Source organism: Dipodomys spectabilis, unplaced genomic scaffold, assembly GCF_019054845.1.
Source record: "Dipodomys spectabilis isolate Male_0828 unplaced genomic scaffold, ASM1905484v1 ptg000043l, whole genome shotgun sequence".
Lineage (NCBI taxonomy): Eukaryota > Metazoa > Chordata > Mammalia > Rodentia > Heteromyidae > Dipodomys > Dipodomys spectabilis.
The window spans coordinates 35,858,738-35,884,201 of record NW_024870720.1 but is presented as its reverse complement, the minus strand read 5'-3'; the positions used below and the strand labels follow the sequence as shown (position 1 = coordinate 35,884,201).

Sequence of the window (25,464 nt, the reverse complement as noted above, 5' to 3'; positions counted from 1 at the left end):
AAATACAGTGACAACAGAGGAGGAAGAACATACAAAAGAAACGAAAAAAATATCACAGAGTATATTAAAAACAACAAGAAAGATAAACCTCTTGTGTCCATGTCTGTATATTTTTAAAAACTACTTTATAAAGTAATTTTTATAAAATATTCTTTTCTCCATTGTTAGTTACTTTACAGCATTCTGTTACTACACAGTAATACTATACAGAGTACAACCCTTTTTTTAGACAACTTGGATGTTAGAGAAAAGCAAATTAGTGAAGATAGTCAAGAGAATGTGCAAAGGATTAAGTTTTATTTAAGTTACTAAGTGTTTAATGGCATAAAATGTGGTTTTACAGTTTTTTATTTTGTCTCATTTAGAAACTTTTGTATTTCTAGGTCAACAGATGGCCTTCATATTTCTAAATGAAAAGTTATTTTTCTGCCTTAATAAATGGCGTTGATTAATAGCAATATCAACAGAAGAGAAAATTGGTGATAGGATTGATGGAATCTTTTTTGGGGGGAGCGGGGGGTTGTGGGGTTTGAACTCTGGGCCTGGGCACTGTCCCTCAGCTCTTCAGCTCAAGGCCACTTCCGGTTTTCTGGTGGTTTATTGGAGATAGGAGCCTCACGGTCTCTCCTGCCCGAGCTGGCTTTGAACCGCGATTCTCAGATCTCAGCCTCCTGAGTAGCTAGGATTACAGGCTTGAGCCACCATCGCCTGGCCTGATAGGATCTTTTACATTTCATTATAACAAAACTAGAGAAAACTGAAAAGATAATTCTGCTCTTTTTTTCTGTAGTATTTTACATGGGAACTTAATCACAATAGGTTACCTTAAATATACCTACTATCTAGAACACTCCATTTTAATTTTTTCCATTTATTTGACAGTTACTTTTTGAGACTCTGTGAGTTCTTGGCATTGTTCTAGTTATTGTGATGATCCTACCAAAACAAATACACAAATTCCCCATGGTCCTGGGGATTGTATTCGATTTAGAAAATCAACAATGAAGGTGACATAGACCATATGTTGTCTGGGAAAAATAAGAGGCAGAGCTGTCAAGCAACTTGTCAGTTGTAATTTCTGTTTTTCATGGCAGAGAGTTGTATGAACCTTGACAAGTCCCTCACCTCTCTGGGTGTTGGTTTTCCTTTCTGGCATTAGATTGGGTAATACTTACTATTGGACTTTAATAGTCACTGTGTGATTTTTGTTTAACCCTTGTGAGATTTTTTTGTGTGACTATAATGAAATCTAGCAAAGAGAATTTAAGAGCAATATATTTGAACATTCTTAGTAGCCTGAAAGACATTAATGTTTCAGAGATTATTATTTTACTTAATTACTTCTCTTTCCAGAATGTCTTCTTTTATCTTATCCAAGTTGGGATTAGAACTTTCAAGCCCTCTATGTGAAGGTATAGCTGTCTGTCAGGGTACTAAAGTAAGGCACACTCTATAGTAGGAGGAGAGAATATTTCTCATGTCTTTGGGTTTATCTGTCTTTCTGGGAATTAGTAAAGATATTGAAAGACTTTGCTTTACAAATTGTAAATTTTAAGGAAAAAATGGAATCATGTTTTGATGAAAGATTATGATAAACTGAGTGAATTAGGACACAGCTTAGAGTTTTAAAGCAGTGTTTACAGACAGATAAAAGGACAAAGAGGCTAGATTTGTATTTCTACTCTCACCTCAGCTAGCACAGCTTTCCTTTTATTTTACACACACACACACACAAACTGAATTTCCACAAAGATTTTTATCACAAAAAAGATTTTGATGGCTTTTTAGATTCCAGCTAGACACCGGTTACTCTTACCTATAATCCTAGCTACTCAGGACATTGAGATCTGAGAATCACAGTTCAAAGCTAGCTCAAGCAGGCAAGTCCATGAGACACTTATCTCTAGTTAACCAGCAAAAAAGCCAGATAGCTCAAGTGGTAGAGTACTAGTTTTGAGCAAAAAAGCTCAACGACAATGCCCAGGCCCTGTGTTCAAGCCCAAGGATGGGCACCACAAAAAAAAAAAAGACTCCAGGGTAATCAATATGGGGTGACATATGAAGCACCAACATGAGAATCAGAGCTGTGGAGTCAGTCCTGGCTCTATCACCAGTGAGCTGTGTGACAAGCCCCTCACACACTCTGTGCCTTGAATTTTGTGAGTGAGACTTGGACTGGGTAATCTTTAATACTCAATGTAAATATTTTGTGTGATTTTTTTTTTTTAAACCTCATTTGAGACTTTTTTACTGCAATAAGATCCAGTAAAGTGAGCATAGAAGCAATATGTTTGCAGATCTAGCAGCTGAAAATGCTTCCAACATCATTATTTTACTCATTATTCTCTCCAGAATCTTAAAGGATCTCACTTTTCCCACTTGCTCTTGATGCTTGAATGGCATTGTTATGCTTTGATTCATATTTTCATACTGATTTCTTCTTCTGTTTGCCTCCCCATATTTCATTGCAACATTTTTTTTTTTCTTTTGAAATCCCAGCTTCTCTTGAATGCAGTCGCCTAACTAATATCTGTTATCTTGCTGCTTTTACTCTTTGCTTTGCATCTGGGCTATTAATACCTTTTAAGTTTTTTTCTTCTTCTTTTAACGTTTTTTTACTTTTTATTTTCTGTGATTGGTATTTCTTTGTTCAATTCAGGTTAGAATTGCCCCTACTGTTACTACCTGGAGTAACAAAACTCCTACTGCCCTTCCCAGCCATCCACCTGCAGCCTCTCCCTCTGACACACAGGTATATCCTTCATTATTCCTCTTTGAGCAAGATTATGCTCACCTAAATCTATGTAGTTATATATTCTCTAACCCCCTTCTTCACACCCTTCCCTTTTCTGCATTAATCTGCCAGCTTATTGCATTTTATTGCTTTTGGGATGCAAGAGGCATTTTTAGGGCAATTGGTTAATTTTTTATCCTTTCTCTCCTTGCACAATTCTAAATTGACTTGAGCTACAAAAATATCAACCAGGATTCTAACCATAATTTAAATGTTATTTTCCTGAAGATATTTTTCCTGTTTATTTTTTCTTTTCTTTTCTCTTTTTTATTTAGCATTTCAGAAATTGAAGAAAAACATTTTTGACATCTATACTTATATTTCCAGAGTGTGGAGTAGTAGATGGAAATTAGTAGAGATGAAAAGTTCTGGTGACTTTACAAGTATTGTTGAAAATTTTATGAGGCTGTTAGCATCTTGTCATTTATTGTGATTATTTTGGGTGCATTATGGGTGGGGCTGGGAATGTGGCTTAGTGGTAGAATGCTTGGCTAGCATGCATGAAGCCCTGGGTTTGATTCCTCAGTACACAAAAAGCTGGAAGTGGCACTGTGGCTCAAGTGGTGGAGTGCTAGCCTTGAGCAGAAGCATCAAGGACAGTACCCAGGACCTGAGTTCAAGCCCCAGAACTGGCACCAAAAAAAAAAAAGAAAAGAAAAAATTCATATAGACTGTTCATAAAATGGTGCTCTCAGGAAGATCCTATATATAAGATACAATGTTTCTTATGCAATAAAATTGTATAAGTAGACATGAAGCCAGTGTCCATGGCTCATGCCTGTAATCCTAGCTATTTAGGAGGCTGTGATCTGAGGATCTTGGTTCAAAGCCAGCCTGGTCAGGAAAGTCTGTGAAACTCTTAACTCCAATTAACTAATAAAAAAATAAGTTGTACATGATGCTGTGGCTCAAAGTGGTAGAGCACTAGCTTTGAGCACACAAAGCTTCGGCCCTGTGTTCAAGCCACAGGACCAGCCCACAAACAAACAATAGATATTTAATTCCATTTCAGATATTATAAGGCTATTCTGTATGGTTCTTGGCCCCAAATATAATCTTTTTCTTTCTTCTTCTTTTTTTTTTTAAACCACATTCTAATTTATTAGGGAGAAAATCCTCCACCTCCAGGTTTTATAATGCATGGGAATGTTAATCCAAATGCTACCGCTCAGCTTTCTACATCTTCGGGTCATATGCACACCCAGGTACCACCTTATCCTCAGACACAGCGTAAGTAGTTTGTTTGACTTTGAGGTCTTTTCACAGAAGCATGCCTTATCTCCTGTAATGACCATTAACTTAGCTACAGTCTAATGAGTTTTAACAAAATTAGTACTCTAAGCAAGACTTCTCAGTCCCTGTTCTTGAGAAACATAGTTTCCCTAAGAGGCATCTTAAATGATCATAGTTCAGGACAGTTAGCACTTGTTCCTGAGCCATTACGTAACTTTTTAAAGAATATTCAAGTCCTGTGATTTTGATGTAGAATTTTAGAACTTATTTAGTATATATTCTTTTCCTTTGAAGCAAGATAATACAAATTAATTTTGGAAAATGGTCTCCAAAGGACATTTATTGTTGTTCTTACTTTTTATTTATTTACTATTTTTGTAGCTTTTGATTTTTTTATTGTGTTGGGGTGGTTTTTTAAGTAGTCTTCAGGTCACAGCAAAATTGAGAAGAAAGTACAGAGAATACTCACATATGGATAAACTTTCCATATATATATATCCATCCTGTATCATAGTGGTTTATTTACTGTACTCATTGCTGCCTCTATATTACTCCAGTGCCCATAGTTTACATTAATGTGCACTCTTGGTTTTGTACATTCTGTGGGTTTTGATTAATGTACGATAATATTTATTTGGTTGTTTTAAAAAATAATTATATTTGAAACCAAGTAAAAATCAGGTGTTGATGACTCACATTTGTAATTCTAGCTACTTGAGAAGCAGAGATTTAGACAGTTGGGGTTTGCAGCCAGGCCCAAGCATACCCATGGGACTCCCTTCAACCAATAGCCAGGCATAGAAATACATGCCCATCATCCCAGCTCCATGGGAGGCTGAGACTGGGAGAATTGAAGTTCCATACCAGCTAGGCAGAAAAGTTCTGAGACTCCCATCTTATTGGAAAGAAGCATATGCCTGTCATCCCAGCTTCCATGAAAAGCCTAAAAATAGGCGGATCATGATCTAAGCCCCTGCCTAGACAGAAAGCAAAAGCTTATATTTAAAATATCTTGTTTAGGGGCTGGGAAGGTGGCTGAGTGGTAGAGTGCTTGCCTTGCATGCATGAGGCCCTGGGTTCGATTCCTCAGCACCACATAAGCAAAAAGAAAAAAGCCAGAAGTGGTACTGTGGCTCAAATGGTAGAGCACTAGCCTTGAGCTGAAGAGCTCAAGGCCCAGAGTTCAGGCTCCATGATCGGACCCAAAAAATAAATAAATAAAATATCTTGTTTAAAAAAGGCTGTAATTATAGCTCAGCAGTAAGGCCCTAGATTCAAACCCTAGTACTGCCATAAATAAATAATAAATAAATGTAAAAAATCGCTATGGTTTCAGAATTAAGAACAAAGGACCTAAATCAGTAAAAGTCTCAAAGGGGAAAATTGTTAAGATTAAACAACTATTTATAAACAAGATGCCATAACCTAGTAAAACCAATCCTAATCAGTATAGTCAGGACTAAAGTGGTTGTTCTTACAAAATTGATGCAGGCTTTCACCCAAGTGCTCAGTGTGAAAGCATTTTCTTCAAATAGCAGATCTATTTGCTCTGTAGAGATTCACCCTGTCCCTAAGTCATGCAGAATGTAATGGTGTTACTCCCTAATTTGAACTTAGGATAAAGGCAGGGGTGGGAGTGCAGAACTACCACCAAATTTTGTGTTAACTTTTTCTGATAAAGGAGGTGCTCTGGATGTGTACGGCCTGCATAGTTCCATTTGGTGGTTTGTAGGTATCACTGCTGTCTTCATAAGAATAGGAAAAGTCTCAAAAAAGGAGTCTTGTAGCCCTTGGGTCTAATGATACAAAACTTTTCATAACTAGTAATAATCTGGGGGTGGCAGTTGTCAAATACTGGATCTAATAATTTTAAGCATATTTAGGGCATCTGAACTTGAAAAGGCTTGAGTTTTTGTTTTTTGTTTTTGTTTTGTTGGTTGTGGGGCTTGAACTCTGGGCTTGGGCGCTGCCCCTCAGCTCTTCAGCTCAAGGTGAGCACTCTGCCACTTGAGCCACAGTGCCACTTCCGGTTTTCTAGTGGTTTATTGGAGATAAGAGTCTCATGGACTTTCCTGCCCAGGCAGGCTTTGAACCGTGATCCTCAGATCTCAGCCTCCTGAGTATCTAGGATTACAGGCGTGAGCCACCAGCACCCGGCTTATGAGTGATTTTAAAAGGTGGTTTTTGTAGTACTTAGAATCAAACCCAGAGGTCTTGGGCATGCTAGGTAAGTTAACTACCACAGAGCTATTTTTGCTTGTAACTTACTGTTAGAAGAATAAGGGTTAAGATGATTTCCATAGAATGAGGTGAGTTTTTTAGTTTCTTGCTGAATTTGTAACTAATTAAAATTTCTGTTTCTTCTCCTTGGTATAGCTTACCACCCAGCCCAGCAGTATTCCTTCGGATCAGGGGGGTCATCAATGTATCGACCTCAGCAGCCTGTTGCTCCTCCTGCTTCAAACGCTTACCCTAACACCTCTTACATATCTTCTGCTTCTTCCTATTCTGGGCAGTCTCCGCTATATACAGCACAGCACCAGACTTCCTCACCTACCTCCAGTTCTTCTGCTGCTTTTCCTCCTCCCCCTTCTTCTGGAGCATCCTTCCAGCATGGCGGGCCAGGAGCTCCACCATCAACCTCAGCTTATACATTGCCTCCTGGAACAACAGGTACACTGCCTGCTGCCAGTGAGCTGCCTGCGTCCCAAAGAACAGGTCTGCGCTTGGAAGGGATTTGGTTTGGCTCCCTGTTGTTTCATGAACAGATGGGTGGGTGGAGGGGCATTATTCTAACTGTGAACTGACTAATATAAGGTGTTGACACACACACACACACACACACACACACACACACACACACACACACATATATAGTTATAAAACAATTTTTACAAGTTTTATTCATAAATGAAGAAAGCTTTTAGAGTTTGAAAAGAATAAGGTATATAATCTAATACTGAACTCAAAATAAGTGGTAAGAAGTTAGAAAGCAAGATAGAGTTGAAATCAGATTTATTCGATATTCATTCCATTATTTGAACAAAGATATACTCTGTGTTCTTCAAAAGGTTTAAATTTTAGAAATTCTTTTCAGTATAAATTTATTCATGAGAATGAAACAGTAAATTAAACAGGTTCTTAAAGTTTTACAAATTTTACAGTTAGGTTTATTTGTAAGGTTATAGATCGATCTTGATATACTTGACCAAGAAAAAAAAGTAAAATAGCACAGCTCTGATGCGGAAGCCTTGTAAGACCATATGAAGCGCAGTATTTAGTAGTGTGGTAATTCTCCATTAAAACAACACTGTCAGGCATTTTGGAAATTTCTAGACCTTTTTTTCCTACTCATATACTTGTACTTGAGCCACACTTCCAGCTTTTTTGCTGGTTAATTGGAGATAAAAGTATTACAAATTTTCCTTCTCCAACAGGTTTCAAACCTGTGAACCTTAGATATCAGCCTCTTGAGTAACTAGAATTACAGGCATGAGCAACTGGCACCTGGCTATATTACTGCTTTTGAATACAGTATCCATTGTGAATTTTTGAGTGAAATTGGTAGAATGGGTTCAAGTAAATCCTCATGGGACATATAGGAAAGAATTATATTAAGCTAATCTTGGAAATGATAGAACACATATTATGTATTTTCTTATTTAGATCCCACATCCTTAAGAAATAGAAATCTCTTAAAAATTGCAGATGAGGAAACTGAGTTTTTAGGAGTCAGATTATGTTCTCAGGATAGCACAGTGACAGTCTCCTAGTTGAGATAAAAACTTGAGTCTCTAAGTTCCTAAAGCCTGTGTTCATTCTTTTATACCAAGTAGTCTAGTTCTGATATAAGTAATAGAAACCTTTTAATATTAGGATTTGAGAAACCATCTAGCAACACACTTCTAGGCGTTTATACTTTATATCTAAATATTTGCATGAGCATTTTTTTTCTTTTTAAGCAAAAGTGCATTTGTCTATATTAGTCTTTGCTTAGGTACTAAATAACCAAGTGTTTCTAACCTGGCTAAGAGTGACTAATAGGAAGAAGCAGTCAAACATTTTTGATATTTAGCATGTACTGCATATTCCCTTGCTGCTTTATTACCTTTTGCACACTAACAGCATCTTATGTTTAATTAACAGGTATAATTTTGCCATATTAATATAAGTTGTATAAAGAATTATGACAAAATTTTGACTTCTAATAGGTCCTGGATGATTATTTGTTCAGGACTTAGAAATTCCACTGGCCCAATGGTTAATTTATGATAGACATTATAAATTTTCAAGTTCTCTGATTATGAACTACAGAGCTCAGAAAAAATGAATGTTGCAGTCAGCAAGTCATTAATTCAGTACATTCTTAATAAGTACCTGTTTAGTCTCCAGTCAATACTATCCCAGACACAAGTAAGCAGAAAAGAACAAGGGACTAGCAAATGCCTGTTATGTGTTGGAACATAAAATTTCTGTTTGGACCAAATTTTTGAGAGCTTTTTATTCCACAGCAAGAAGTTTATACTTTGTATGAGAAAAGTTTCTAGTGAGATATTTTGCACTGCTGAGTGATACAGTCAAAATGATACTTGAAGAAGATTAATCTGGAGATAGCCTTACAAGATAAATTGTGGGCATCATGGAAGAATTAGAGCAGGGCACTCAGACTCTTTCCCAGTTTGGGAATGAATTCGTTAATAGTCTAGGTTAGGAGAGTTCAGCTGTCATGGCAGAACAAAAGAGTAGAAGCTTTCCCTGTCTCACTGTCATGGATAAATAAGGTTGTGTTTTGCTGGCTGGAAAGGTGGCTCAGTGGTAGAGTGTTTATCTCGCATGCATGAGGCCCTCGTTCGATTCCTCAGCATCACATAAGCAGATAAAGCCAGAAGTGGCACTGTGGCTCTAGTGGTAGAGCACTAGCCTTGAGGTGTTGCCTTGAGCTGAAGAGCGGAGGGACAGTGCCCAAGCCCAGAGTTCAGGCCCCACAACTGACCAAAAAATAAAAAAAAAGAGAGATTATGCTTTGTCACTTCTTTACTTTGTTTTTTCCTTGGTTTAATATGCTTGTTTCTAAGAGAGAACTTTTGAATATGAAGGCTTTAGAATTTTACTCAAAGATTTTTTCTGATAAAGTGGTCTTCACGCTACCATGAAATTATCTCTGAGTAAAGATTATAGACTTGGTTAAGCACTAGAAAATTTAAGTTGCGTGTATAATTTGGTACTTCACCTAGACAAGTCTTGAAAAATGATATTTTATTTTCAATGAATATTCCTTAATGAAATTATGTATCTGATTATTACCTTCTGAATAAAGGAAAGGTACATTTCTTTTCTTACTTCTTGAGGGGTAACTTTACTTTTACCTCTGAGAGTGACTTCAAGGATTCATGTCTTTGTAAATTTTAATTTTTAATCTTGTGACTTTTGTGTGTTCCCTGAAAAGTATTTTAGCCAGTACATAGATCTTGCCATTATACCCCTGCAAGACTACCTAAGAAGATTGCCAGTGGGAAGGGGAATTTGATAGGGACAATATGTAGTTCCATCCACTTTCCTCCTCAAAGAAGAAGATTGAGCCCTACACTAAGGTGGATGTTGTTCTCTATTCAGTGACATTCAGTTTTCAGATTAACTTTGTTTTTATTTATTTTTCATCATAGTAATTATTTTTTAACAAAATAGTATAAAGAAAAACAACGTGGCCTGTAATTCTATCATGTAAATAGAACTACAATTAATTTAATTGTATTTGTTTTCTTCATATGTACATTAACATACATATATGTATGTATACCTGCATTACAGTTTTGATTGTAAAATTAACCTGTTGAAGTGTACATTATTTATGTATGGCATTAAGTACATCTGCATTGCTGTGTAGCCATCACCACTGGTTCATTCCCAGAACTTTTTTATCATCCCAAACTGAACACTATACCCATTAAACAGCTCCCCATTCTCACTAGCCTACAGTAACCATTGTTCTACTTTATTCCTCTGTATATTTAACTGTCATATACATATACATATATACAGCATATAAGCAGAGTCAGCAAATTTGTCCTTTTGTGTCTGACTCACATCACTTAATGTCTTCAGTGTTCATCCATGTTCTTTATATAGCTTGTTTGACCTAAGGTCAGTATTAAAATAGAGATCAATTTAATTATGTTTGTAAAATAATCTTTTAATAATTAAAGCTTCAAAAGCAAAAAGATTGAAAAGCAATTATAACTGAGACAAAACTATATTCATATAAGTTTGAACAGTGTTTATAACTAAAATAAAAGTTAAATATGTTAAATAGTTTGAAGTTGGAGGAGTCAGGTGGGCATATATTAGAGAGGTGCCTCATTATTGTACAAATGCCTTTCTGTTTTAACATACCTCTTCCCTAACCACAGCATCAAATTACTCATTCTGGTTAGCAAACAGATTGTGTTCCTGTCAGTCTTGGTTTTGATTTGATTCATCTTACTCCTAACTTTGCACTTGTTTTCATTATGATTTTTGTAATACTTCCAAGGGGTCATATGAAAATTACTTCCTGGACTACTTTGTGCTTCTAATAGTTTGTGAGTACCTAGTCTTTAATACTTAGAACTACATCAGTGGCATGTTAGAGAAAAAATAGTCTGTATCTTCTGTACCTGCCTGTCAGGAGACAAGGAAAGGCATGTTGGTGAGATTTCTTCCTGAACAAAAAGGCTAAACCTAAACCCAAGGTAGTTCTAATACTGACAGTTCTGTGCTGTACCACTCAGCCCAGAAGCTAAGGTTTGGAGCTTCAGAGTACATCAGAGTTGTAAATCAGGCTAATCCTGTTAATAATCATATGACGTGATTCCTTGGGCTCTGATTAACTATAATAGGATGAAGTCATATCTTGACTAGGGAGTTACATTCATTGTAAGGTTATCACTTGCTTAAAGTAAAACAAAATCATTGGTAGTTGTTGATCATATTGCTTACTCACTCCTTCAGTTAAACCAGAGATGAAGTTGTGTTCAGGAGTCATGTTATATGAAAACTGTCTGTTAGCAAACATTAGAATCTCATTCCACACAAGATTTCAGGCTATGAGATTACCTTTACCACTTTTTACTCTCTTGAGTAAAGAGAAACAAGTACATCTCAAACTCATCTGAATTCACTATTTTTAATTGGTTCCTCCCTTCCAAGTGCAGGTACTTGAACTCACATAGTCTGCAAATTTATATATTGTTATAGGAGGGACCATATATGATACAAAATTTTTCTGGGCCTGCTCTTACTTGAATAGTCATGACCTAACCCCAATTTAACATGTCCATTTAAATTGGAACCTCTTTGTACAACTATTTGAAGAGAGAGAAAAAAATGAGTTAATTGGTGCACACCTATAATCTCCTAGCACCCTGGAGACTAAGGCAAGAGTATTATTTGAGGCCTGCCTGGACTACATAGTGAGATTCTGTCTTAACAAAAAAAAGAAAGAAAAAAGACACAACTTACATGAACTCAAAGATGAATTACTTTACTCAAAGGTGAATTACTTTAATTGGTTAGAAGATATTTTATATAACTAGTTTAAGATTTTAAGTTTTCGCTGGGGATGGTAGCTCAAGCCTGTAATCCTAGCTACTCAGGAGGCTGAGATCTGAGGATCCCAGTTCAAAGCTAGCTTGGGCAGGAAAGTGTGAGAATCTTCAGTTAATTACCAAAAAGCTGGAAATGATGCTATGGCTCAAAGTGGAAGAATGATAGTCTTGAATATAAAAGTTCAGGGACAGTACCCAGGCCCTGAGTTTAAGCCCCAGGACTGGCACACACAAAAAAAACCACAAAACAAAAAATTAGTTTTGTTCTCTTACAAAGTTAGTTCATGGGAAAAAAAAAAAAAAAAAAGCTACAAAAGACCAACGGGTTGGGGGTTTAGCCCAGCAGAAGGGTGCCCGCCCAGCAAGCGCAAGGCCCTGGGTTCGGTCCTCAGCCCTGGAAAAGAATTTAAAAAAAAGTTACATAAAGTTAGTTTATTTATGGGGGTTGATGGAGAGAGGAAAAAACAATTACAAAATGAAAGGTAGAGTTAGAATGTCTTCAGTAATATTATTTTAAGTGACTTTTACATTTTGTCTACAGAAAATCAGTCTATCCAAGACCAGACATTTATGTTGGAAGGTGAATTGGTTCTAAAATATATATTTGGGATCTTTGAATCATGAGTATAATTAATAAATGGAGACTAACAATGCATGTGAGCTTCAGAGATGATGGTGTCTTCAGTCTGATCAATATTTTTATTACTTTGCTTCTTAATTGAATCAAATTTTAGAACTGATTATGTTTCCAAAATGACACAATAGATTAAATCATGAAAGTTGCCTCTTTTATACAAATATACAGACAGTAGCAATAATAAGATTGTCCTAGATTTAGGTAAGATTAGAAGGTGATGGGAGAGATATGAATGATTAATCTGTGTAAACAGAAGTTTAAGAATTCATTAAGCACATAAAGCAATGCTTTAATAGTTTGTGATCAAGTGTTTTGAGCTTTACTTGGCATTCTATGTCTTAGAAAACTTGAAAGAATTGATTCTGCTTTAAAAATCAAAATAAATAATTCCTTGATAATTAAGGATAATATATTTTTCAATGTTTCTGTAACATTGTATGTGAACCACAATGTCTTTAGTTTGCCAGTTGCTATATAATATGGTGCATGTTAACCAAGTAAAAGTAAAAACATTGAAAGAATATTTGATTTATCAGAAGGGGTGATTTTTTTTTTGTCATCTTCTACATGTGAAAAAAATTTCTTTTTCTGTTTTTTAATTGTTATAAAGATGATATACAGAGGGTTACAGTTACATAATTCAGGTAATGAGTACATTATTTTTTTGTGTGAAAATACTGTACAGAGGTTGCAATTGCATGGGCCAAGTACATTTCTTTTGGACAGTGTCACCCCTAAACATTTTATCATTTTAAAACAGAAACTTATAAAATGAAAGGTTTTATAACTATCTAGTTCCTTATAAAAACACCAAAATTAATACTTGGTGAAATAAAAATTATTATGATTTTAAAATTCGTATGTATAGCATGGTTTTTTTAAAAAAATATAGTATTAAAATTATTTAATGAGTACAACTGATGTCTGTTTTTGCTTTGAGATAACAGAAGACATTTTGTTTTTTGATGATTTTGAAATGAAATCTACAGTTGATAGTTCTACTTGCCTTGGTTTTTTGTTTTTTAATTTTTTTCTATGTGTGTATGTGTGTGTCTTTTTAGCCTTTTTGTCCCCCAGAGCTGAGGATTCAACTCAGGGCCTTGCACTTGCTGGACAAGTGCTCTTCCATTGAGCCAAATCCCCAACCCCAGCCCCAGGCTAGAATTTTTTAATGGCATTAAAAAAAAATCTTAGTGGGCTGGGAAGGTGGCTCAGTGGTAGAGCGCTTGCCTTGCATGCATGAAGCCCTGGGTTCGATTCCTCAGCACCACATAAGCAGAAAAAGCCAGAAGTGGCGCTGTGGCTCAAGTGGTAGAGCGCTAGCCTTGAGCTGAAGAGTTGAGGGACAGTGCCCAGGCCCAGAGTTCAGGTTCCACGACTGGATCCAAAAAAAAAAAAATCTTAGTACAAATATTTAATGCCTTTTTCTATGTTTTGGGTAGTTTATAAGGCAACAAATGATAAAAAAAAAAAAATGAGTGATGCTATATGGTTGGACTCTGTTTTAATAGTGTTTCTACCATTTTTAGTATTCATCAATGATTTGCTTATGGTTGATTTGATCTTGGCAAGTAGGAGTGTGCCACCATTTTTCTTTTATATGTTGAACTATATCAGCAAGTAGGAGAATGCCAACTTTTTTTTTTGTATGTAGAACTGTATCAGAAGACTTTTTTTTTCTAATACAGCAAATTATTTATTTTCTTCGATGCTGGAGACAAACATCTTTATTAAAGATATACTGCCAGAATTTTGGCAAATATTTCAAAACAGAGTTGTAAGTTGGATACTGGTGGTTGAGATCTGAGGATTGAGGTTCAAAGCCTGGGCATGAAAGTCTGAGACTCTTATTTCCAATTAATCACTAAAATAGCCAGAAGTGGAGCTGTGTCACAAAAAATCTCAGCAACAGTGCCCAGTGTCCAGACACTGAGTTCAGGCCTCAGGACACACACACACACACACACACACACACACACACACACACACACACACACACACACACACACACACACACACACACACACACACACACACACACACACACACACACACACACACACACACACGAAAAGAGATTTATAAACATAATGCTTCCTTTTTCAACTGGCAATGCTTTGAAAAGACAGCAAAAATTCAATCAACATTAATTCATAATCTTTTTTTGTTTGTTTGTTTTGCCTGCTCTGGGGCTTGAAATCAGGGCTTAGGTTCTGTCCCTGAGTTTTTTTGTTTTGTTTTGTTTTTCTCAAGGCTAATGCACTACCACTTGAGCCATAGTTTCACTTCCATCTATTTTTGTAATTTACTAGAGATAGGAGTCTCACATACTTTTCTGTCTGAGTTGGCTTCAAGCCCAGAGCCTCAGATCTCAGCCTCCTGAGTAGCTAGGATTACAGGCATGAGCCATCAGCTCCCAATTTCAAAATCCTTTTTAAGACAGAATGGTCTTTGAATGATCTTTGAAGATTCTTCAGTGTAGACTTGATGATCCTTAAATTTAGCATGACTCTTTTACTTTAAATAGATACAATGTGAAGGTATCTTGCGTATTAAGTCCTTGTGACTTATGAAATACGAGTTTGAGAATCTGGAGCTACATAGTGAGTCCTATAACCTGATTGGTAAAACAAACTTGTGTGACAGTTAGCCCAAGGTTAAAGTAGACTTTCAACAAAGTAGTTGATGGGTTCAAATTTCATTTCCTTACAGGATTCTAAAGGAGAATATTCTCTATTATCTGCTCTAGGTCCTCAGAATGGTTGGAATGATCCTCCAGCTTTGAACAGAGTACCCAAGAAGAAAAAGGTATTAAAAAAAAAAGATGTTCATCTTATGACCTGAAAATGTTATGTTAATTGGTAGCCAATTGGAGCAACTAGCTTACTAGTTGATATTTTTCAAGTATATTTCAACCTGTTTATTCTCGTATATAACAATAAGAAAGTAGCAGGTAGTAGTATGTCAAAACCTTGCTGAGGATATCTATAAATTTGTAAAGTCCTTTAAGAAAGCAAGGTGTAAATTTCTAGTAGGCCTCTTTAAAACAGTAGGAAACAAAATAATGAAGCTTTGCAAGTGATTTTTTTTTTTAGCAGTTACCTTGCTCATGACTTTTAAGTGATTATGTTTTGAACGTTTTATCTGTTACATGGAATAATGGATGAATAACCTTGTAGTTGAACATGGTTTATATGTCAATAATTGTGAAGAGCCAATTGGACACACAGTAAGAATTTTCTTTCTATTTTTAAAATTATTCCTAATAATGCTTTTCCCCAAATATAGTAATGGAGGCAATAAGGTAAAATTGAGAGACATTAACTGAGCAAGGAAAGACAAGATATGGTCAGGAATAATGACAAATTTAGTCTGCTTTTAGTATGATAGAATTAACAAGAAATATCTGCTTAGTAATCTAAAAAATAGTATTAGGTCCTGATGCATTAAATGCATGCTCATATATGTACAGTGCATGTGATTCATATATTGCTAAATACAGTTTTGTAGACTTGACATCCTCTTTCAAAAGTGTTTGGTTTTGGCTCTCCTTTGTTGACAGTAAATATGAAAGGACAAGGGAGACAGAGAGATCCAGGTATAAGTTCCCCACCTATTTTAGTCAGATTAGTTCTTTTGTATTTTACTTTAGAGTTCTGCATAAAATTTCATTTTATGAAATTGTTCTACTTTTTAATGTGAAATATACTCTTAATGCCCTTAATTATAAGCTGACGAAATGTTGTTATCCATGTTATTCTTATTCATGGTTTTTTTTTTATTTTCCTCTTTTAAAAGATGCCTGAAAACTTCATGCCTCCTGTTCCTATCACATCACCAATCATGAACCCTTTGAGTGACCCTCAGTCACAGATGATACAGCAGCAACCTTCAGCCCCAGTACTGCTGTCAAACCAACCTTCCTTCCCACAGCCACATCTTGCAGGTGGCCAGACTTTCCCTGGCATACAGCAGCCTCTTACTCAGACAGGCATGCCACCAGCTTTCTCAAAACCCAATATTGAAGGTGCCCCAGGAGCTCCTATTGGAAATACCATTCAGGTAACAGTAAATCTGTGAAAGTGGAATGAAAATGGCTGTTTCAGTACTCTTTAATGTGTTAACTTATTATACCATTAATGCCTAAATTTGGTTTAAGTTTACACTGCCTAGTGCCTTTTTTTTTAGATTAATCATATATGTCTATCATTTAGCAGTTAAATGACCTTAAACTGTAGAGAGAGTTAAATATTTGAGAGTATATGTTGACAATTACAGTATTTTACTTAATCTAGTCAGTAGCCACAATTTAGAGTGATCTCACTTGTGGAGTTGGTAAGCAAAAACTATTTTCAAGTTTTTCCTCTTTAAAATATTATGGTATAATGAATTACATCATTTTATATGTATGTGTGAAACCCAGTAACCTTATGGTTAAATGGAGATGCACATTTTTCTCATTTTTGACACTGAAACAAATACTTGGCAAAATCTTAGTTGTTGAAAATGTAAAACATTTCCAAATGAAACTTAGATCAAAGGTATTTTGATATTCATAAAGAGCTTAAATCAATGTCTAACATAAGACAATGAAACAAACTTCTGCCCAACTGAGGTTTATAAAAATTATATGTATATATCACAAGAATATGCTTTGCTGTTAAGAGATAATTTGCCTAAGAAATTTCTTTTTTTTGGGGGGGGGGGGCCAGTTGTGGGGCCTGGGCGCTGTCCCTCAGCTCTTTAGCTCAAGGCTAGCGCTCTACCACTTAAGCCACAACGCCACTTTCGGCTTTTTTTCTTTTTGCTTATGTGGTGCTGAGGAATCGAACCCAGGGCCTCAGGCATGCAAGGCAAGCACTCTACCACTGAGCCACCTTTCCAGCCCTGCCTAAGAAATTTCTAAATACTGTAGGTTGCATCATATATTTTGGTGAAGGTAGGAAGATTTACATGTCTTTCCACAAAAGAATAAATTGTAAAGAGTGCTTTTTTGTGGTGGTTTACATGTTTCTGTTATTTGGGGAAGCTCCCCAACCAACTAGATTTAGACCTGTCTTCTCATACTGTTTGCATCTGAACCAGAACCTCAGTTATCTTCCAAAAGAATTGGTGCTTAGTGTTTAGCCAGGCCGGTGTTCAGCTACCTGCCTTCTTCCATGTCTGGGATATACCTTGGTGTTAGCAGGGTGAAACCTAATTCTTCCATGCGAACCTAGACTTTTCTTTTCTGTTTCAGAAAATGTCACTATAGTATTTTCTGTTGAATCCAGTAGAAAAAACACCAGCAAAGCAAAAACTCCTGGAATCCTCTTTATACTCTCTTGTCTTTAACCTCTATTTCAAATCTATTCCCCAAATCTTGCTGTTATTGTTCTAAAGTGTTTTGTCAGTCTCTTCTGACCATGCTGATTATTTCCCATCTTCATCTAATTGTTCTGCTGATTTCTGCTTTGGTTTGTCTCCAATTTGGTCTTATCCTGTTTGCTTGAAACATTACATCTTCCCATTATCATCATCATGAAGACCAAAATATTTAACATTGTAACAAAGGCCTCAGCTTCTGTTTCTCCTTGCTTTCTCTGTTTCAGCTACACTGACCCTATTTTAATCTCTTTGTATCTTGATCCTTCCTTCATACATGTTATTCTATCTTGGGATACTTTTTCTTTCTTACTTAATTAGCTCTTAATTGGAAAGATAAGTACCTTTCTGAAATAATTCTCTGAAGGAAGCCTTTCTTGCTCTTTAATCAAGTTCCAGTTGTCATCTTTTAGTTCCCTCAACCATTAACTTAACTACAGTTATGTCACATATGTTTATAATATTTTAAAGGTTTTTCTGTTCCATTGGCCTGTAAAACACCTTAAGGACTAAACTCATTTCTATATTGGCTATACAGTAGGTTGCTAGAGCCCAGTATATAGTTGCCTGACATTTTCTAAATGAGTGAAAAAATGAGCTAACAAGTAACAATTCAGAAAATTTAAATGTTCCTTTTTGTTCTTCCATTTAAGTACTGGACAGTATCCCTCTCTGTCTAAACTTGTGTCTTTATTTTGCAGTTTTGGTAAGTGTTGATGATAGTGTTCCATTTAGAACCCTCAAAGAAGAAAATTAGGAATAGTGGATTAACAAAAATGAGCCATCAAGCAGAGGATGGGACCAGCTATGTTTTCCAAGCCTTGTTTTATTTCCTTCTGTCACAGACTTCCTTCCTATATCAGTCTGTAGAATGAATACTTGTACTTTCAGCTTTGCTCATCCTAGGTGATTTTTCCTGTGAACTTTTTATTTGATTTTGAATATACCTATCTATAATGTATTGGTTTCTTTTTATTGCATAGTTCCAGGACATTGTACAAAATACCTCTGGGCCATTTCTGATCCTTTTTATAATGCATTCTTCCAGCATGTACAGTCTTTGCCAACAGAAAAAATTACCAAGAAACCAATTCCAGATGAGCACCTCATTCTCAAGACCACATTTGAAGATCTTATCCAGCGCTGCCTTTCTTCAGCCACAGATCCTGTATGTATTCTTTTCTCATATTTTGCTTAAGCAATCCTTCTATAATTATTGCTTAAAATCATGCAAATTTCTTACAAATAATAAAACTAGCACTTACATAGTTTAATTACATATAGGAATATATTTTTTTATATAGACATATCAATACAATAGTAGTAAATTGGTAGTATTTATTTTACAGATGAAAAAATTAAAGTAGAGAACAATTATGTAGCACTTAAGATCAGAGCCAGTATTTCAATTCATGTAGTCTGACTCTGTATTTCATACCCTTAGTCACCAAGTTATACTGCCTTTTATTACCAAACTGTTCTTACCAAACTGTTCTTTTTAATTTAATTTAATTTTATTGTCAAGGGGCTGTACAGAGGGGTTAAAGTTACATACATAAGGTAGTGAGTGTATTTCTTGTCAAACATTGTTACCCCCTACCTTGTTTTGCTCCTATTTTCCCTCCCACCCATGTCCCCTCTCTAAGTTATAAAGTTTATTTCCACCATATTGTCTTGTAAGTATTGCTGTTGCATTGGTTTTCCCTTTGTCTTTTTTCTCACCATTTTGTTGTTACTTTCCCTCCCTAATTCAGATAAACATATATACAATACACAAGGTACCATAATGAAATTCAGTGACAAGAAGGGATAAACCATGGGGGAGGGGGGAGAAAAAAAACACAAGAATAAAGAAATAACTTCACATAGTATATTAAAAAAACAATAACAACAAAGAAAACCCTCTTGTTTCCATATCTTAGAGTTCATTTTGCTTCACATCATCTTATATGATCATACGTACACAGCTATTGAGCTATTATGATCCTCTTCTAGGACTATCCTAGACATATACTAATTATTACAAATGAGAGAAATCATGGAACATACATTTATTTGGGTCTGGACTACTTAATATGATTTTTTTCCAAGTCTTCCATTTCCTTACAAACTTCCCCCCCACCCCTATAAATAGAATATTAATAGTGAGTGGTATCCAAGAAATTCCAATTTGAGGGTTATTTCTGAGCTTACATGGAAACATCTGAAAATAGATTGTCAAAAAAAAAAAAGAAGAAAATAGATTGTCATCTTTGACTTTGCAAGGACCTTAAAAATAGTTAAATATTGGAGTCAATACACTGTTTGTTAAACAATACCCTTTCTGGATGAGACTTTGTCCCCAGCATAGCACATAACAGACAGTGAATAAAATGGTGTCACATCTAAGGCTACTGAATATTGTAGATAATTAAGTTGATCACTTTGTACTTTTAAAACTGTTAATTTTAGTTTTAGAATAGTTTATTTCACTATACTCATAGTTCTACAGTTAAGATTAGGGAAGAGGATAAAAAACAATTGACTTCTTAGTTTGCTTTTGAGAATGTCTGCATATTAGCAATGACAAAAATTCTACAGAGCTAGTCTATTTTAAGTAAAGTCCTGTTTTTTGCCAATAAACATTAAAGGTATTTATTTAAGTGATTGGCCACTTGTCTACTTGAAGAGAGTAGCTTTTGGAGTTTGTTTCAATAGACATTTAATATTAATATGTTTAGCCTTCTGCTAGTCTCATGGAAACTATTTCTGTAGTGCTGGTTGGAGCTCAGGGGACAATTCGCTGTAGTGAGAGTGGCAGGAAACCACAAGGTTAACAGAAACTTTAGTACCTGGCATTCCTGGGGTGATGGAAGCAGCAAGCTAGAAGCTAGAGAGTAAATGAAGTAGATAGCCAAGTATTCATTCCCTTGTCCACAGACGTAGTCATTCATAAGTGGAAGAGTCCTAATAAAAACATGGCAGAACTCCATGGCCCAGCTTTATCAGATTTTGTTGAGTTTAACCCCTCTGAATTATCAAATTATTGTCTTTCTGGGCAGAAAAGAATCATGACAGACAAGCTTCCTTTAATTAAAATATAGCTTCCCTAGCTACCAAATCCTGTGGTTTAGGCTTCTGTAGGTAGGTAGGATTAACTTTGAACTGGGACTAGGATTCCCTTCCAAAGGTCTATTTCAATCAGTAGTTTGAAATATTTTTACAAAATGTGTATATTTTTATTTTCACTTTAGTTGTTACAACCTAGCATGTAATATAATCCTTAATAGGCATTTCTTCCTCGAATACACCAGAAGCACTTAAGCATCAGAGACTTTTACTTGATGTTGCTCCTGCCTAGAACTCATTCCCCACATACCTGCATTACTCAAATGTCTAGTAGTGATCAAGCCTTTCTTTATCCCCAACACTTCTAGCCTGATTTTCCATTAACTATTTTCATAGCACTCACCACCATCCTACACTGTTAGTATGTTTCCTTACTCATTAGAATATGTGCTCTAAGATGCTTTGACTCTGTCCCTGGCACAGCACACAATAGGTATTAAAGAAGGAAAGAAAACCAAAGAAGGAAAGAAAACTACTTAATTTAAGAACAGATTTTCTTCACAATTTTTTTTGGCATTGGGTGTTGATCCTCGAGCCTTGCATGCACCAAACAAGTACTCTGCTACTGAGCTAGACTGCTAAAGATTATTTCATTTTTCCTTCTTGCTGTTTTAAAGACATGAGAAAGGTTAAGGGTGATGGCTCAAGTGGTAGAATGCCTGTCTACAATAAGCATGAGACGGTGAGTCAAAATCCTAGCACCACCCTCCAAAAAGTGAAGAGTTATGAGAAGAGGCGAGATTAAACATACTGAACAAATGCTTCTAAATGTTTAAGTAGTACTTATGTATTTATTTACTTACTTATTTTTTTCTTTTGTCAGTTGTGGGGTTTGAATTCTGGGCCTGGGCGTTATCCCTCAGCTCTCTTAGTGCCACTGATAGTTTTCTGAGTGGTTTATTGGAGATAAGAATCTCAGGGACTTTCCTGCACAGGCTGACTTTGAACCATGATTCTCAGATCTCAGCCTCCTGAGTAGCAAGGATTACAGGCATGAGCCACTGATGCCTGGCCTAATTTTTTTTTTTCCTTTGGGGTCCAGTCGTGGGGCCTGAACTCTGGGCCTGAGCGCTGTCCCTCAGCTCTTCAGCTCAAGGCTAATGCTCTACCACTTGAGCCACACTTCCGGCTTTTTTCTTTTTGCTTATGTGGTGCTGAGGAATCAAACCCAGGGCCTCAGGCATGCAAGGCAAGCGCTCTACCACTGAGCCACCTTCCAGCCCTGGCCTAATTTTTAAAAGTTAAAACAAGATTCCATAAGTCACCTAGATATTTGCCTTCTACCACCCAGTCTGTGGTAACTGAACTTGGACCTTCGTTCCTCTGGACCCAGTGCTGCCTCTAGAAGGCCTATGTACATAGCACAATTGTACATATACACCCTCTACTTTGCATACTGAAAGGAAGTCTTGCCTCTACCTTCCCAATATCACTACTTTAAAGATCACTGATAGCCATTTTAATTATTTAAGTTTTCTTGGTCATAGTTGTTTCTGCTTCTTTGATAAAATGAGGCCATTTAATATCTTGAGCATAAGTTCTAGTAAAATGAGATAGGGCATGCTTTTTGGATTAAAGTTAATAGTCACACATGATATTTGTTTTTCCTTTCTTTCAGCAAACCAAGAGGAAGCTTGATGATGCCAGTAAACGTTTGGAATTTCTATACGATAAACTTAGGGAACAGACAGTAAGTTTGGGAGGATAAAAGGATTCCCAAAATTATCATTATTCTTAATTGCTAGCACTGTCGTTCAGTATTATTGAGGGTAAGATTTTGATACGTTTACAGAATGAGCTTTTTGCTTCTAATTATCTAAATCCTAAGGGGCATTAGTAGATGGAGGAAAAAATGTAACCCTGCTTATATCAAAGATTAGTAACACAAGCTAGCTTATAATAGCTCTAAAGTAACTGACATTCTGCTGTTGATTTTATATGGTCCATGACCCTGGAAATCAGACACTAAGTAGGCACTTTATTCTCATAGTATAAGACTAAGATCATTTTCTCCTGGAACATCTATATCATAAAGTCAAAGCCAAATGTTCTCTCAAGATGAGTAGGTAGTGTTCTGTAACTGAAGATAGCTTATCTATAGCAAGGTGTCAGTGCAGTCACTGTTCTATCTAGAATTGTTCTATTAATAAAAGCAGTATGATGGGAGAGACAGAAAAAGAACTAGCACTGTTTGTATTTGTTTGTATACACACACACACACACACACACACACACACACACACACACACACACACACACACACACACACACACACACACACACACACACACACACACACACACGTGCGCGCGCAATTTCTTTGATGAGAACCAAGCCAAAGAAAGTGATGTAAAATATGACAGAGCTGAGGATGGCATTCACTCTCAGCTACTCAGGGGGTTGAGGCAGATGGATCAAAGACAGCTTGGGTATCATTACTGAATACGACAAAAATTATACAAATTAGTTAAGAGGGCTAAGAGGGCTGGGGTTATGGCTCAGTGGTAGAATGGTTGCCTCACATGCACAAAGCCCTGGGTTTGATCCTCAACTCTGCAAAAAATAGAAAAGGGGCAGGGCCTGCCGCAATAGGGATATATAAAAAAATAGTAAAGGAAATCAGTTCAGCTTTGGTAAATTAATTAACTGTGGTTAAGCCTGTTTCTGTACTCATGGAAGTAGGCAAAAAATTTATGATCTATCTCTATTGCAGAGAAGATTTTCACTAAATTGGTTCCTGATGTTGTGTCATGATTTAATAATTTTTAATCTCATTTATTTATATAAGAAAATTTGCTAAAAGCTGTAGGTTCTGTCTAAAATAGATGAGGTTATTTGGAAGGAGATATTAACATTTCAGCTTGCTTGCTTTTTTTTTTTTTTAAGAAAATGCCTAATTTGTTATCCATTTATAAATAACTTCTTTACATACATGACTTTGTCACAGTTCTGTTTTATAACGTAACCATTACTTGATCCAAAAAACTATTTCTAGAAATGCTAAATGGTTCAAAAATCTCTTAAATGTTTATTTCATGCTCCACTTTAAATATCTGGGCTTAATATTTAAAAGATGTCATGAGAGATATTCCTTTAGTTTAACTCATTTGGTTCCACCTTTATTTCAGCTTTCACCAACAATCATCAACGGTTTACACAACATTGCAAGGAGCATTGAAACTCGAAACTACTCAGAAGGATTGACCATCCACACCCACATCGTTAGTACCAGCAACTTCAGTGAGACCTCTGCTTTTATGCCAGTTCTCAAAGTTGTTCTGACCCAGGCTAATAAGCTGGGTGTCTGAAAGGATAGCTCCATTTTCAACTGATATTGCCATTTTTCCAAAGAAACATGTTTAGGGAAAACAAAAATGTAAGACATGGACCAATCTTCATTAGCATGTTTCCATAGCGGCCAGTCAGGGGCATTAACATAATTTCTGCAGATATACTCACCTTAGCCCTGCTCAAAACCCTGGTGCTTTCTTTTATTTTAATCTTTTGTTGACCATGATTTTCCTACTTTGCAAATAGTGCATTTCCTGAATTACACAAGGTGTAGTTTCCTGATGGATTCGGAGAGACAGTGGTTTTAAAAACCTCAGTGTACTTTTTTAGAAAAGCTGCATCTGGTTATGCATAAAGCAGAGCTAAAACTAAATTTCTTTCATGTCCTCCCTACTTTCTTCATGTCAATCAGAATTAAAGTATGTAATCCTCTCTTACAGTGTTAGAGTCTTTAAAAGAAAAAGGTTGAGCCAGGCGCCAGTGGTTCAGGCCTGTAATACTAGCTATTCAGGAGGCTGAGATCTGAGGATTGTGGTTTGAAGCCAGCAGGGGCAGGAACATCTATGAGACTGTTACCTTCAATAAATTATCAAAAAGCCAGAAGTGGAGCTGTGGCTCAAGTAGCCTCAAGCATAAAAAGCTCAGGGACAACACCCCCCCCAAAAAAGGCTGCTAGGCTATAGCTCTGTGCCACTTGGCTACTTGGTATATGTGAGGTCCTGTGTTCCATCGCCAGCCCTTCAGAGGATTAAAAAAAAAATGACAGTTTTTCCTTTTAATCCCTTCGTTGAATTTCAGCAATTCTTTTAATCCCTATTTCATGTGTCTTAGTCTCCCCTGGTCCTGAGCAAATAACTACATCTGGAAACTGCAACAGATCTTAGCAAATATTAATAAAAGTATGTATTTACCTTTAACTATCTGTAGGAAGAGACTGAGCATTTTCATTTCTCTAGGACATAAAGAGTTTTTCTCCATCAGTGTTTTCAATATGCTGTTTTGAGTTCAGGGCTGAATTTGTTTCCACTGTGTATTAGAAATTTGCTCAGATTTTTTTTTTCTTTCTGTAAAATAACTGATAGCTGGGTGCTGGTGGTACACTCCTATAATCTTAGCTACTCAGGAGGCTAAGATCTGAGGATCATGGTTCAAAGCCAGCCTGGGGAAGGAAAAGGAGACTCTTACCGCCATTAAACTACCAAAAAAAAACAAGTAGAGTTGTGGTTTGAGTGGTAGAATGCCAGCCATGAGTAGAAGCAGCTCAAGGACAGTACCCAGGTCCTGAACTCAAGCCCCAGGACTGGCAAAACAAAAACCCTTGATAATTTTGAAGCATTAAGTTCAGAAGGGAAACTTTAAACTTCCCAAATGAATCAAAACCACACATTTTCCAGCCAGCTTTTCTGTGAAGTGATTTTATTATAATCTCTCTTAAAAACCAAGTATAAACAAAC

At 36.2% G+C, this 25,464-nt stretch overlaps 1 protein-coding gene across 4 annotated transcripts in view; it reads left to right on the top strand.

Moving 5' to 3' along the window:
- Sec31a (SEC31 homolog A, COPII coat complex component) overlaps positions 1–24,442 on the top strand; it is an 82,602-nt gene extending 58,160 nt beyond the window's left edge. For all 4 annotated transcript variants that reach the window (XM_042678283.1, XM_042678285.1, XM_042678284.1 and 1 more), the window contains 9 exons: positions 2,660–2,752; positions 3,901–4,024; positions 6,404–6,745; positions 12,152–12,190; positions 14,997–15,055; positions 16,046–16,309; positions 18,660–18,779; positions 22,338–22,409; positions 23,848–24,442. In XM_042678283.1, the coding sequence (XP_042534217.1) occupies positions 2,660–2,752; positions 3,901–4,024; positions 6,404–6,745; positions 12,152–12,190; positions 14,997–15,055; positions 16,046–16,309; positions 18,660–18,779; positions 22,338–22,409; positions 23,848–24,027 (1,293 nt within the window). In that variant the 3' untranslated portion in view covers positions 24,028–24,442. The remainder of the gene's footprint in view (positions 1–2,659; positions 2,753–3,900; positions 4,025–6,403; positions 6,746–12,151; positions 12,191–14,996; positions 15,056–16,045; positions 16,310–18,659; positions 18,780–22,337; positions 22,410–23,847) is intronic.
- Positions 24,443–25,464: the final 1,022 nt, after the last annotated feature.